This window comes from Pinus tabuliformis, chromosome 2_1, assembly GCF_031772625.1.
Source record: "Pinus tabuliformis cultivar Carrire ecotype Pingquan chromosome 2_1, CPIR1, whole genome shotgun sequence".
NCBI lineage: Eukaryota > Viridiplantae > Streptophyta > Pinopsida > Pinales > Pinaceae > Pinus > Pinus tabuliformis.
Window position 1 is genome coordinate 972,800,890 of NC_142299.1, and position 14,189 is coordinate 972,815,078.

Consider the following 14,189-nt stretch of genomic DNA (forward strand, 5'->3'; position numbering starts at 1 on the left):
ATTGTTGTTTTCTTTTGATGCTTTCGGTTGTGGGAGACATGACCCTGCTGTTCGAGGGCTGTATCGTTTAATTGCAATTTATGGATGGATTTGAATCATTGGCCCTTATTTCCTTTCTTTGGGTTCAGATCATTCAAGCCTTTAGTTTGCTCGACCAGGATGCCTCAACTTCAGTGCTCAGAGAAATATCAAGCCTTTAGTTCGCTCGACCAGGATGCCTCAACTTCAGTACTCAGAGAAATACATTGATGATACTTATGAATATAGGTTTGTAACACACAGCTTGCGCTATTTTTTTTGTTAAATAAAATAGGTGGTGAGTTGAATATCTGTAATTAGGGTTTTATTTCACCCAAATGGATTATTTTGATGATTGGGCGTTATGTGTCATCTCCAGACATGTGGTTCTCCCTCTGGAAACTGCCAAATTGCTTCCCAAGAACCGACTTCTCAATGAAGTAAGCACCGCATTTTTGTTCTCAAATGCTATTTTTAATGCAAATGCATCTGTTTTGCCAACTTCCCAATGTGGTAATCAACACCTAATTTGTTTTCAAATGCCATTTTTAATGCAAATGCATCTGTTTTGCCAACTTCCCAATGTGGTAATCAGCACCTAATTTGTTTTCAAATGCCATTTTTAATGCGATAATCTGTTTGTTTGTTTTATTTTTTATTTTTATTATTATAAACATATTAATAATTTTAACCAAATTGATATTCTTTTTGGTCCAGAACGAATGGCGAGCCATTGGAGTTCAGCAGTCTCGTGGATGGGTGCACTATGCCATTCATCGTCCTGAGCCACACATCATGTTATTCAGAAGACCTTTGAATTACCAGCAAAACCAGCAGCAACAGGCTGGGGCTCAATCTCAACCTATGGGTCTGAAAGCCCAGTGAGTTTATCAACACTATCAAACCGTGTTAGTGATGCCTGTCATGAATTAACATGTATTCTTAGTCGTAGAATAGGCCTCAAGCCAGGGGCAGACCCTGCATCCAATTTTGAGCTTTTCATTCTTTGTTGGACAAGCCTTTGTTTTTAGACCTGCTTGATTTCTGTCAAGTGAAAATAAGAACCTCACAGTCAGTATATAAAAGGATGTAATGTCAAATATCTTAATAAAATTGAAGGAATCGTTGCCCATGATATCTGGAATTTATTAAGAAATTTGCTTTTGCCGAGCTGAAGGATCGACGACCATTCCAATCCACAATCATATCTGTTAACTTCAAAATCTCCTTATAAGATGTATTCGAAATTCTCTGTCATCATGGCCCTCCACCCAAGACAACCTATTGATGTCTAGATTGAAGGTTTTCCATGAATTTATGTAGGTCCTTTTAAAGTTAGAATGCCAGGTAATTAAATAAACATAGAGAAGGAGATGATGTGTCCACGTTGTTCTTACATTGCAAATTATTTCCTGGAAGTTTGGACATATATTAAATAAATGCCCGATAACTGCTTTTGGTCAGTTACAATCAGATGCATATCAAAGTTTCTTTGAGATATTTATAGTTTTATCTTTGAGTGTGGGTATGCTTGATTGCTGGCTGTCTAGGTGGTGAGTTGAATATCTGTAATTAGGGTTTTATTTCACCCAAATGGATTATTTTGATGATTGGGCATTATGTGTCATCTCCAGACATGTGGTTCTCCCTCTGGAAACTGCCAAATTGCTTCCCATCTGTATAGGCTCCTCTATAATATAAAAAAAATAGGATCTGTATCATCATTAACAAGATTCAATACAGACAAAAGAAACAATTATCTTAAATAGCTGCGAGAACATCATGTCAAGCAACACATGAAATTGGCATTTTACACTGACATTCCAAGCAAAACTACAACAGAAAACCACCATTGTGCTTGCCAATACATGCACAGATTCGCAAACAGCTTTCAACAGATCTTCTAATACAAGTCACTAATCAAGAGAAGATGCCACCAAGCTTCCTAGCAAAGTCATCGTCATCATCATCTTCTAGAAAGTCTTCATCTTCTTGCTCATATTCATTCCTTTCCCACTCTTCATTGTCCTCATGCTCTACATGTTCCAAATCATACTCTTCATGGTCAACATCTTCATCTTCATTGCCGTGAACATCATCATTCATTATTGCATCTTCCTGGTCATCCACTACAACAGGCTTTGCTCCATTTGAAAAGGCTACTGGTTTGTCTTCTACAAGAGTATCCACGTCATTGGATGCCTCAATGTCATCCACCCCAGGAGTAAAAGTGGGCAGTTCAGATGTATAACTGTCACCAGCTGGAAGTTCTCCCTCTTCAACATCTTTTTCAGGTGGTGGCAAGCCATCATTTCCCTTGCTCAAATTGAAACCCTGAATGGCCTGACCCTGCCCTTCTGTAGGTATAATTCCTTCATTGTGACCATTTTCTTGAGTCACTTTCCGTTTTTTCTTCAGAATATCACTTAATGGCTTTGGAGCCTGAAAGTCTTGTTCCCCACTTGAATCACTGATTACCTTGCCCAATCTCATCTTCCTTTCTTCCCAAGGAAGATTTTGTCTGTGTTTGTTTGGACTCTTCATAGAGGGATTCTGTAAGGATCCATGCTTTGTTGATTGTGCAGTAGAAGGTTCTTCACTGCTCTCACGATTCTTTTCTTGTTTGATTTGTGCAAGAGTCTTAGGCCTAGAAAAATTTATGGCATCTATCCTTGTTTCAGTGTTCCTAAAAGTTTGACCTCTAGTTACCCTGGATTCTGATGATATAGAACCATCTGCAGGCATTCTGCCCCTCTCCTTTTCACGATACTTGCTTCTGAAATGATCATTTAAGCCTCGTCTGCTTGGTGGGCTTCTGGACCAAGCCCTCTCTAGCTTGCCTTCTTGATCAGCTTCTATATTGTCAGATGGCTCTCTTTTGAAACCACTAGCCTCTACTTGAATCCTACCCTGCAATCACCTACTACTGTGATTCATACCTTGCCTTAACTGATCCCTGTATATATCTTGCTGTCTACGGTCATCATCTTGTTGCCTAGAGCCACTGTGAAATTCACCATGTCGACTATCCACATGTTGTCTCTTTGAGGGGCTATCCACTACTTTAGCCTCACCAGCCCTCCTACGTTCTGAAATCCGGTGGCGGAGATCCTCCATATTGTTCTGTTCAGGATCATCTTCACTAGACAAGGACCTCCTTTCTCACACAATCGGTCTCTCCAAAACCCTGTCATCAAAAGAATTGGACTGCTTTCGGCCACCACGCTCATATCCCTTGTTTTTATATGGTTCATAAGCTCCATGGTCATACTGAAATTCAGCATCATAGTAGCCAGTTTGGACAAGCTCTCGTTTGTTGTGCTTATTTCTTTCTCGACCATTGATTGCATCTCTTCCAGATTCCATATCATGTTTATAATAATCAGCATCCTCCCGGTGGCTTAGCTGGTCAGGTCCATCATCCTCAAGTACATCAAATCCTGGTGATGAACCACCCAGCAAATCCTCCGATTCTAATCCATTTTGTAGTCTCTCTTCTGGAGGATGAGACGGGCGTATCCGAGACCTATTTCTTGAAGCATCATGTATCCTTTGTCTTGTAGGTTCAATCTCTGGAAAAAATTGTTCGACTTCATGTGGACTTCCCTTTATATAGGTAGGCTGAGATCTTGATTGAGAGACATGTCTAGCTTCTGGTTGCAACTGGGCTTCCTTGACATTATTTGACTGCAGTGTTAAAGGATTGCCCAAATGCCCTGCTTGGAAGTTATTGGACTGCAATGCAACAGGGTTACTTGACTGTGACGCCTTGAAGTTATTTGCCTTTGCTACCACAGGGTTTCTTGACTGCACTGCCTGAAAGTTGTTTGACTTCAATGTCATGGGGTTGCTTGACTGCACTGCATTAGGATCAATTGATTGCACTGCCTTGGGAAAGCTTAAATCAGATGGATGTTTTCCATCTTTGTTGCTTTCAGTTTCATTGACTGCTTGTTTCCCACTTGCCTGAGGCTCTGTAACTGCTGGACTTGGTTTTGTTGTCTTTTGAGAAGTTAGATTAGCTCCTGAAAACGGACCATGCACAAAAGGGCACTTATCACCCTTTACACAATATCCCTGTGGGAAAAAATAGTAGGGAGCTTTCGGTTTGTTTGCAGTGCCAGATGCCGATAACGATGCTAAGGACGATGGTGGCACTGTTGCTGGTGTTGGTGCTCCTGACAAGCCATCTAGTGGCTGAAATGGAAACACAAATACACAAGTTAGTGTCATAAATAGATTAAAAAAAAATTATACAAAGAAATATTTACAGTCTTCAAAATTACCAAAAGACAGACATACAACAAGAAACAACCAAAATAGGTCGCAACCTACAAGCCTATCAGAAACACACACTACAATTAGGTTTATTTATTAGAGATAATGGGAGAGAAATTAAAACACCCGTAATTGAGTGCACTACTTGGATCTATATACAAACACTGATGCAGAAATGAATGTATAAAGTCGTCAACACAAAAAAATAAAATAAATAAATAATAATAATAATAATAATAATAATAATAATAAAGTACGAGGAAAATATTCATGACAAACCTGTATGAATATCAAGAAAATTCCTACGGAAAATGTGAAAAGAATCCACAACCACATAAAATACAACATGACAAATACAAGAAAACTAATGCCCATAAAAAAAACGCAAACAATAAAGAATACAGTCCAAAAAGAAAGACCTGTGGGACTTTTAAGTTAACAATTTTGTAACTAGAAAAACAAACCAGATGAGGTAATAATACTGCACAACAAAGGGACATCTACCATATTAACAGATAGGCTGAAGGGATCCCTGATGAGTTGAAGAATAATTGGAAGGGCCAAGAAGGTGCAATGAACAATCATGCTAGAAAGGATCGGAATAAAGATCATTTAAGGGATTGTCAGAGATTTCATCAAACTTTCTTATTGCTAATGGACTATATTACAATGGAAACTGCAGGATCAACCTTTTCTAGAAAATCTATAATTAATGCGACTTAATTAAAAAGTTCTTAATAATAAGAGAAACTGACAGGATGTCTAAAAGCACAGGTAGGATTTAGACAATTGCCCCCAAGCCAGTACCAGCAATATCTGGGATTGATCCTGGCACTTTCACTGTGATGCCAGGTAATTAAATAAATGCAGAGAAGGAGACGATGTGTCCACGTTGTTCTTACATTGCAAATCATTTCCTGGAAGTTTGGACATATATTAAATAAATGCCCGATAACTGCTTTTGGTCAGTTACAATCAGATGCATATCAAAGTTTCTTTGAGATAATGCATATCAAAGTTTCTTTGAGATATTTATAGTTTTATCTTTGAGTGTGGGTATGCTTGATTGCTGGCTGTCTAGGTGGTGAGTTGAATATCTGTAATTAGGGTTTTATTTCACCCAAATGGATTATTTTGATGATTGGGCGTTATGTGTCATCTCCAGACATGTGGTTCTCCCTCCGGAAACTACCAAATTGCTTCCCATCTGCATAGGCTCCTCTATAATATAAAACAAATAGGATCTGTATCATCATTAACAAGATTCAATACAGAAAAAAGAAACAATTATCTTGAATAGTTGTGAGAACATCATGTCAAGCAACACATGAAATTGGCATTTTACAATGACATTCCAAGCAAAACTACAACAGAAAACCACCATTGTGCTTGCCAATACATGCACAGATTTGCAAACAGCTTTCAAAAGATCTTCTAATACAAGTCACTAATCAAGAGAAGATGCCGCCAAGCTTCCTAGCAAAGTCGTCGTCATCATCATCTTCTAGAAAGTCTTCATCTTCTTGCTCATCTTCATTCCTTTCCAACTCTTCGTTGTCCTCATGCTCTACATGTTCCAAATCATACTCTTCATGGTCAACATCTTCATCTTCATTGCTGTGAACAACATCATTCATTACTACATCTTCCTGGTCATCCACTACAACAGGCTTTGCTCCATTTGAAAAGGCTGATGGTTTGTCTTCTACAAGAGTATCCACGTCATTGGATGCCTCAGTGTCATCCACCACAAGAGTAAAAGTGGGCAGTTCAAATGTATAACTATCACCAGTTGGAAGTTCTCCCTCTTCAACATCTTTTTCAGGTGGTGGCAAGCCATCATTTCCCTTGTTCAAATTGAAACCCTAAATGGCCTGACCCTGCCCTTCTGTAGGTATATTTCCTTCATTGTCACCATTTTCTTGAGTCACTTTCCGTTTTTTCTTCAGAATATCACTTAATGGCTTTGGAGCCTGAAAGTCTTGTTCCCCACTTGAATCACTGATTACCTTGCCCAATCTCATCTTCCTTTCTTCCCAAGGAAGATTTTGTCTGTGTTTGTCTGGACTCTTCATAGAGGGATTCTGTAAGGATCCATGCTCTGTTGATTGTGCAGTAGAAGGTTCTTCACTGTTCTCACGATTCTTTTCTTGTTTGATTTGTGCAAGAGTCTTTATGGCATCTGTCCTTGTTTCAGTGTTCCTAAAAGTTTGACCTCTAGGTACCCTGGATTCTGATGATATAGAACTATCTGCAGGCATTCTGCCCCTCCTTTTCATGATACTTGCTTCTGAAATGATCATTTAAGTCCCGTCTACTTGGTGAGCTTCTGGACCAAGCCCTCTCTAACTTGCCTTATTGATCAGCTTCTATATTGTCAGATGTCTCTCTTTTGAAGCCACTAGTCTCTACTTGAATCCTACCCTGCAATCGCCTACTACTGTGATTCATACCTTGCCTTAACTGATCCCTATATATATCTTGTTGTCTACGGTCATCATCTTGTTGCCTAGAGCCACGGTGAAATTCACCATGTCGACTATCCACATGTTGTCTCTTTGAGGGGCTATCCACTACTTTAGCCTCACCAGCCCTCCTACGTTCTGAAATCCGGTGGCGGAGATCCTCCATATTGTTCTGTTCAGGATCATCTTCACTAGACAAGGACCTCCTTTCTCGCACAATCGGTCTCTCCAAAACCCTGTCATCAAAAGAATTAGACTGATTTCGGCCACCACGCTCATATCCCCTGTTTTTATATGGTTCATAAGCTCCATGGTCATACTGAAATTCAGCATCATAGTAGCCAGTTCGGACAAGCTCTCGTTTGTTGCGCTTAATTCTTTCTCGACCATTGATTGCATCTCTTCCAGATTCCATATCATGTTTATAATAATCAGCATCCTCCCGGTGGCTTAGCTGGTCAGGTCCATCATCCTCAAGTACATCAAATCCTGGTGATGAACCACCCAGCAAATCCTCCAATTCTAATCCATTTTGTAGTCTCTCTTCTGGAGGATGAGACGGGCGTATCCGAGACCTGTTTCTTGAAGCATCATGTATCCTTTGTCTTGTAGGTTCAATCTCTGGAAAAAAATGTTCGACTTCATGTGGGCTTCCCATTATATAGGTAGGCTGAGATCTTGATTGAGAGACATGTCTAGCTTCTGGTTGCAACTGGGCTTCCTTGACATTATTTGACTGCAGTGTTAAAGGATTGCCCAAATGCCCTGCTTGGAAGTTATTGGACTGCAATGCAACAGGGTTACTTGACTGTGACGCCTTGAAGTTATTTGCCTTTGCTACCACAGGGTTTCTTGACTGCACTGCCTGAAAGTTGTTTGACTTCAATGTCATGGGGTTGCTTGACTGCACTACATTAGGATCAATTGATTGCGCTGCCTTGGGAAAGCTTAAATCAGATGGATGTTTTCCATCTTTGTTGCTTTCAGTTTCATTCACTGCTTGTTTCCCACTTGCCTGAGGCTCTGTAACTGCTGGACTTGGTTTTGTTGTCTTTTGAGAAGTTAGATTAGCTCTTGAAAATGGACCATGCACAAAAGGGCACTTATCACCCTTTACACAATATCCTTGCGGGAAAAAATAGTAGGGAACTTTTGGTTTGTTTGCAGTGCCAGATGCCGGTAACGATGCTGAGGACGATGGTGGCACTATTGCTGGTGTTGGTGCTCCTGACAAGCCATCTAGTGGCTGAAACGGAAACACAAATTCACAAGTTAGTGTCATAAATAGATTTAAAAAAAATTATACAAAGACATATTTACAGTCTTCAAAATTACCAAAAGACAGACATACAACAAGAAACAACCAAAATAGGTCGCAACCTACAATCCTATCAGAAACACACACTACAATTAGGTTTATTTATTAGAGATAATGGGAGAGAAAGTAAAACACCCGTAATTGAGTGCACTACTTGGATCTATATACAAACACTGATGCAGAAATGAATGTATAAAGTCGTCAACACAAAATAATAATAATAATAAAGTACGAGGAAAATATTCTTGACAAACCTGTATGAATATCAAGAAAATTCCTACGGAAAATGTGAAAAGAATCCACAACCACATAAAATACAACATGACAAATACAAGAAAACTAATGCCCATAAAAAAAACGCAAACAATAAAGAATACAGTCCAAAAAGAAAGACCTGTGGGACTTTTAAGTTAACAATTTTGTAACTAGAAAAACGACCCAGATGAGGTAATAATACTGCACAACAAAGGGACATCTACCATATTAATAGATAGGTTGAAGGGAGCCCTGATGAGTTGAAGAATAATTGGAAGGGCCAAGAAGGTGCAATGAACAATCATGCTAGAAAGGATCGGAATAAAGATCATTTAAGGGATTGTCAGAGATTTCATCAAACTGTCTTATTGCTAATGGACTATATTACAATGGAAACTTCAGGATCAGCCTTTTCTAGAAAATCTATCATTAATGTGACTTAATTAAAAAGTTCTTAATAATAAGAGAAACTCACAGGATGTCTAAAAGCGCAGGTAGGATTTAGACAATTGCCCCCAAGCCAGTACCAGCAATCTCTGGGATTGATCCTGGCACTTTCACTGTGCCGATATTCACAATCATTACCCTGCAGAAAGACAAAAGCTCTTAGTACATTTCAAGATTTTTATGAGCAAATGTAACACTAAGTTACTAACAAAGCTACCTCAATTAAAAACTTAGAACATAGATACCAAGCAATTTTATTTTTTATTTTTATTATTATAAACATATTAATAATTTTAACCAAAGTGATATTCTTTATGGTCCAGAACGAATGGCGAGCCATTGGAGTTCAACAGTCTAGTGGATGGGTGCACTATGCCATTCATCGTCCTGAGCCACCCATCATGTTATTCAGAAGACCTTTGAATTACCAGCAAAACCAGCAGCAACAGGTTGGGGCTCAATCTCAACCTATGGGTCTCAATCTAATTAATGAATGCATTAGGTTGACCATAACAAAATATCCATTTTCAGAATACACATTATCATCCACCCTTGCTTTCAACAATGTCCATTCACATGTCGCTATTCTTCCCCACTCTATGCCTTACCACTCTATGCCTTATGGCATTTCCTTTGCAACATAAGGTGCAAATGCTAGTTATTTATTTTTCAATAATAATTATCGTGCCAAGAACAACGTTCGCTTATTCTACCTTGAGTTAAGTCTATTACAGAATTACGAAATTGCAAAATATTTAACCGATATGGGTTAGGTTAAGTATTTGATCTAGCCCGTGGCCATCGGATCCTGAAATATTCAGGAATCAATAATCAACATAAAGATGCCTTTTATTTTGAACATTTATTTGAAAAACCTTAGCAGCGAAATCATTTTTTGCAAATTTATTTTATCGCAACAAGCTCTCAAGAATGTTCGTTTGTTCGATATTATTTCAGAAAAATCTAATTTCCAGAAAAAACTGGGCAATAACATGTTTATGTTCACAGCGAAGTTTAGCCGGAATGTACCTATTATTTATCTTATTATCTTTATTAATTTTGTAGAATTTTTGTATTTTGAATAAAATATTATGTGAACAAGAGAATATAATTTAACAAAATTTAATTTTAATTTACTATTTTTGTTAGTTTTATATGTTTAAGATAGCTTTATCCCATCAACAAGTTATACACATCGAATCTAAAATATATTTGTAAAATTGATTTTTAGTGATACATTTTTTTAATCATATGAATAGTAATATATTTTTTAACTATATAAATAATAATTTGTTTTGGTTTTTAGATTTAATTTATGTTAGTTTTGGTTTCTAGATTTGATTTATGTTATTCTTCAATAGTATAGGCTTTTTAGATTCCAGTTAGGTTATTATTTAATATTATGATTCAATTTTATAAGTTTATAGAAGAATATTATGATTCAATTTTATGATAAAGTAGGTTGTAATTCATAATAACTTCGTTGTTGTTCAATACAATATTCATTTAGTATATTATATATATCTTGAAACTATTAAATTAAATTTTTAAATAAAGTTTTTTTTTGATAATTTATTCATTTTCATTAAATTATTTTAGTATTTGTTTTTACAACTTATTTTTTTTAGTCTAATTAAATTTATAATAAAATTTACTATAATTTCAATATATCATTATTTTATTTATATAACATAAAATTCCCTAATTATAAAATTAATTAAATAGAAAATTTCTATATAGAATTATAGTTTCATTATTGCTTATTATTAAACATTATATATTTCTTATGGCTCATTTATTAATAGAATATTGAATTTTTTAAATTTTAATATTTTTTTCGATTATATATTATATATTTAAATAGTTTAATAATTGTGATTTTATTATTAATAATTTATCTTGTTTTGTGTAAAATTTTCTCAACTATAACTTAACTAGTTTTGAACCAGATTTCAATGTATTATGATTTTATTTATATAATATAGAATTTACTAATTATAAAATTAACTATAATTTCCTAAATAAGATTATTGTTTTATTGAGGGTATTTTATTAATAAAGTATAAAATGTTTTAAATTTTAAACATTTTAGATTCTACATTATAATAGTTTTAATAATTGAAATGTGAATACTTTTAATAATTTAGTTAGTTTCATGTAAATTTTTCTTAATTATAATTTAAATAGGATTATAGTTTTATTATGACTCATTTATTAATAGAGTATCAAATTTTAACAATTTTTAGATTCTACATTATATATTTTAATAGTTTTAATAATTAAAATTTGAATATATCTAATCATTTCTAGCAAGTTTCATATAAATCTTTCTTAAATAGTTTTGGACAACATTTTAATAAATCTTTTAATTAAAATATTTGTAATTTTGATAGATTGTAGGTTTTTTTTTTTTTTTTTTTGAAAGCTTGGTAAGACCTTTCTTTTCATTATCTTTCAAAATCAAGCAGGTTACATCCATGTGCTAAATGGTTAGGTGGACTCAACTTGCCCTGAGGGAAATCAGGTGTGCATGATAAGCCATCTAGAAACAAAATAGAAAGTCTATTTAGCCATGCTAAAAAGGTTTGATTGTCTTTATACTGCCTAACATCTAGATATCTATAAACATACTCAAAGTAGTGAAAAGATAGAAACTGCTGCATACACTAAAATTCAAAACAAAGGTGATACACCAGACTACTCATCGTCATGTGAGTCAACCGGGTTTAGTTCCGTTGCACTTGACTCGGGAAGTTCAGATTGCAGAATGCATGGGATGTCCTGTTTTATGGGGCTGAGGTGTCTTTTTTGCTTCTGAAATCAAAACTTCATTTGTTGAAAATGCTAACTATAATCTGGGAAAGCCTGTGCTGCCATGGTCGAGCCTAAAGGAATGTGCTCCAAGGCCTTGAACAAAAGGATCTTCAGCAACCAATACAAGTGAACTGTCTACTTTTACTGAGAAGTACGACCCTGAGAGTGCCTAGGATCAGGCACGAGGGTCTGCCTATCATCCACATCAATGTTCAGAAGCTCAACTTTCTTATGTAACTCCTCTTCACTTTGAGCTATAAGTCGACGAACTAGGGCTAAGCCTGCATGATATGCAGTGGCCGCTTCATCAATAATCCTAGAGGTGGACTTATGCCCACAAGTTTTGTTGGTAGAAGTACTAGGAGAATGGGATGTGAACCATGACCCATTCAAAACCCAACGGTATATCCTTTGGCAACCTAGGCCCCTCAAACATGAGTAATCCTAAGGATCATAGACATAAGTGCAACCGAATGCAGATCAGTGGAGGGTATCATTAAAAACCAAGCCATTTCCCTACCGAGACCTTGATAATACAAGGTCATGACCACATATTACCAACGAAATAATTAAGCAAGTGCTCCAATCACATAATCAGAGAGACCATGGGCAGCCCATAGGCCTTACCAACAACATGCCTATGCAATCCAACAAAAGTCCAAAAAACATAGACACACAAATATAAAAAAAAAACAAATTTCAAGCAATTCATTAACAACAAGACCCCCAGACCAACCTATTCATGACGCATCCCTTCTTCCACGAAAACCGTAGACAAGAAAAGATGAGCCATGACAAAGAGATATGGGAAAAGTCAGAGAACACACCCGAGGCCACTGACCTGAACCCACTATAGGAAAACCCAAGCCCTTATAAATACCTCCACATAATTCTTCATTGGCCTGCCAAACTACTGTACTCCAATACTGTGCCAAAAGAAATCGCAGACGGAGTACTTAACAATCTCACTGACAAAAAAGCTAGTAGCTTGCCAAGTTTTCATTCTATTACCACCTTCCCACCTTGCATTGATTGTGATCATGTAATCTGCCACCCCTCCATGTACTTCATGCATGTGGAGGGTGGCGTAGGGGCACCTTGGGATCTATAGAGCACCCATTACCTATTGAGATGATCGAGATTTTCCCGCTCGCACCCCAATCAGGGGGATCATAGTTTTATTTTAAATTTAATTATACTATAGGATTTTTTTTAAATATAGTTTGAATTCTTTAAATCTAAGGCATTTCCAAAAAAAAAATTATTCATCTTATTTAATTTGTTTTTTATGGGGATCAGAAAACCCATTAAAAATGGTTGAAAAATGGACATTATGCATATAAGTTTCTTGTTATCCCAATCTAGAACAAGTCGTGATTACTCATTTGTTATACAATATTGTGACAAACAAAGTCCTCCAAAGGAAAAGGAATGTACTTGGAAGGACAAGAAACAATGAAGCATATTATATTGCACTGATAGAAGGCTTAGGAACAACTAGGGAGTATGCATCCAATGAAATTGTAGTATTCACCAATTTCAAACTTGTGTCCAAATTGATGAAAGGCATGTACCAAGTCAAAAAGGATAAATTAAAAGAACTCCATGGAGAAGAAAAAACTATTGCTAGTCAATTTCAATAATTTATCATAAGTCATTGTGCAAATGTTAACAGAATGTCTAGTAATCTATTGTATGAGGCAATGCCAATTCAATATTTGTGTGTGAAAGATGAATTGGTGTCAAGAAGCTCTCCATAAAAACTTTTTGATGGACATTGTAAGATATCTTTGGTATGTTTGTGTTTTTTATTTATAAATGTGGTGTTTTGAATGACCGTGTGCTTCTTTCAATACCTTACTAAGTGTTCCCCCACTGTGTAAGAACAACTTGGTGAACCTAACATGTTTTAGAAAAAAATGTATTTAATTCTCAAAATGTGCACTTCAACATTTGTGTTTTTAGTCTTGAGTATATTTGAAATGAAGAATTTACACCAAATAATTTTGAAGAAACCCTTGGATAGTTACATTTATTTGTCTATTAATTTTCTGAATTCTTGATCTTTTTAAATAGTAATTTTAAATTTTTGTTAAATGCATGAGGTAACTTTGGTTTTTTAAAGATTATACATACATACATACATACATACATACATACATACATACATATGTATGTATGTATGTATGTATGTATAATCTTTAAAAAAGATTATACATACATACATACATACATACATACATACATACATACATACATACATACATACATACATACATACATACATACATACATACATACATACATACATACATACATACATACATACATACATACATACATACATATATATATATATATATATATATATATATATATATATATATCGAGGGCCTGGAACATCACATGAGTAGTCACCAGCTGATTCTTTGAGGCGTAAATGGGATACTGCATCAACTGAGTCTCATGCATTGACTAGAGGGCGACTTTCTATGCATGTCGATGAGATTGGTCATGGATCAAGGAGAGTATTAGATGAATCATGGGTGAGCCATCGTTCATTACATCATCATCGTGGTATATATATGTTTATG

At 35.9% G+C, this 14,189-nt stretch overlaps 1 protein-coding gene and 1 pseudogene across 2 annotated transcripts; one reads left to right on the top strand and one right to left on the bottom strand.

Annotated features, from left to right (window-relative positions):
• Positions 1-214: 214 nt before the first annotated feature.
• Positions 215-903, top strand: LOC149203869 (cyclin-dependent kinases regulatory subunit 1-like). Its single transcript, XM_089400259.1, has 3 exons — positions 215-267; positions 398-458; positions 736-903. Exons 1-3 carry the CDS (start codon positions 215-217, stop codon positions 901-903), a joined length of 282 nt encoding a protein of 93 aa, XP_089256385.1.
• A 4,844-nt stretch (positions 904-5,747) lies between these two features.
• On the bottom strand, positions 5,748-9,121 carry LOC149203870 (uncharacterized; annotated as a pseudogene). Its single transcript, XR_016253707.1, has 3 exons — positions 9,080-9,121; positions 8,810-8,920; positions 5,748-8,007 (listed from the first exon to the last, which is right to left on the bottom strand). The product of XR_016253707.1 is annotated as an uncharacterized LOC149203870 (transcript).
• Between the last annotated feature and the right edge of the window lie 5,068 nt (positions 9,122-14,189).

Coding starts and splice junctions, on each gene's coding strand:
- LOC149203869 (XM_089400259.1), top strand. CDS start 215: ATGCCTCAACTTCAGTACTCAGAGAAATACATTGATGATACTTATGAA. Junction 268..397: donor GATGATACTTATGAATATAG/GTTTGTAACACA, acceptor TGTCATCTCCAG/ACATGTGGTTCTCCCTCTGG. Junction 459..735: donor AGAACCGACTTCTCAATGAA/GTAAGCACCGCA, acceptor TTTTTGGTCCAG/AACGAATGGCGAGCCATTGG.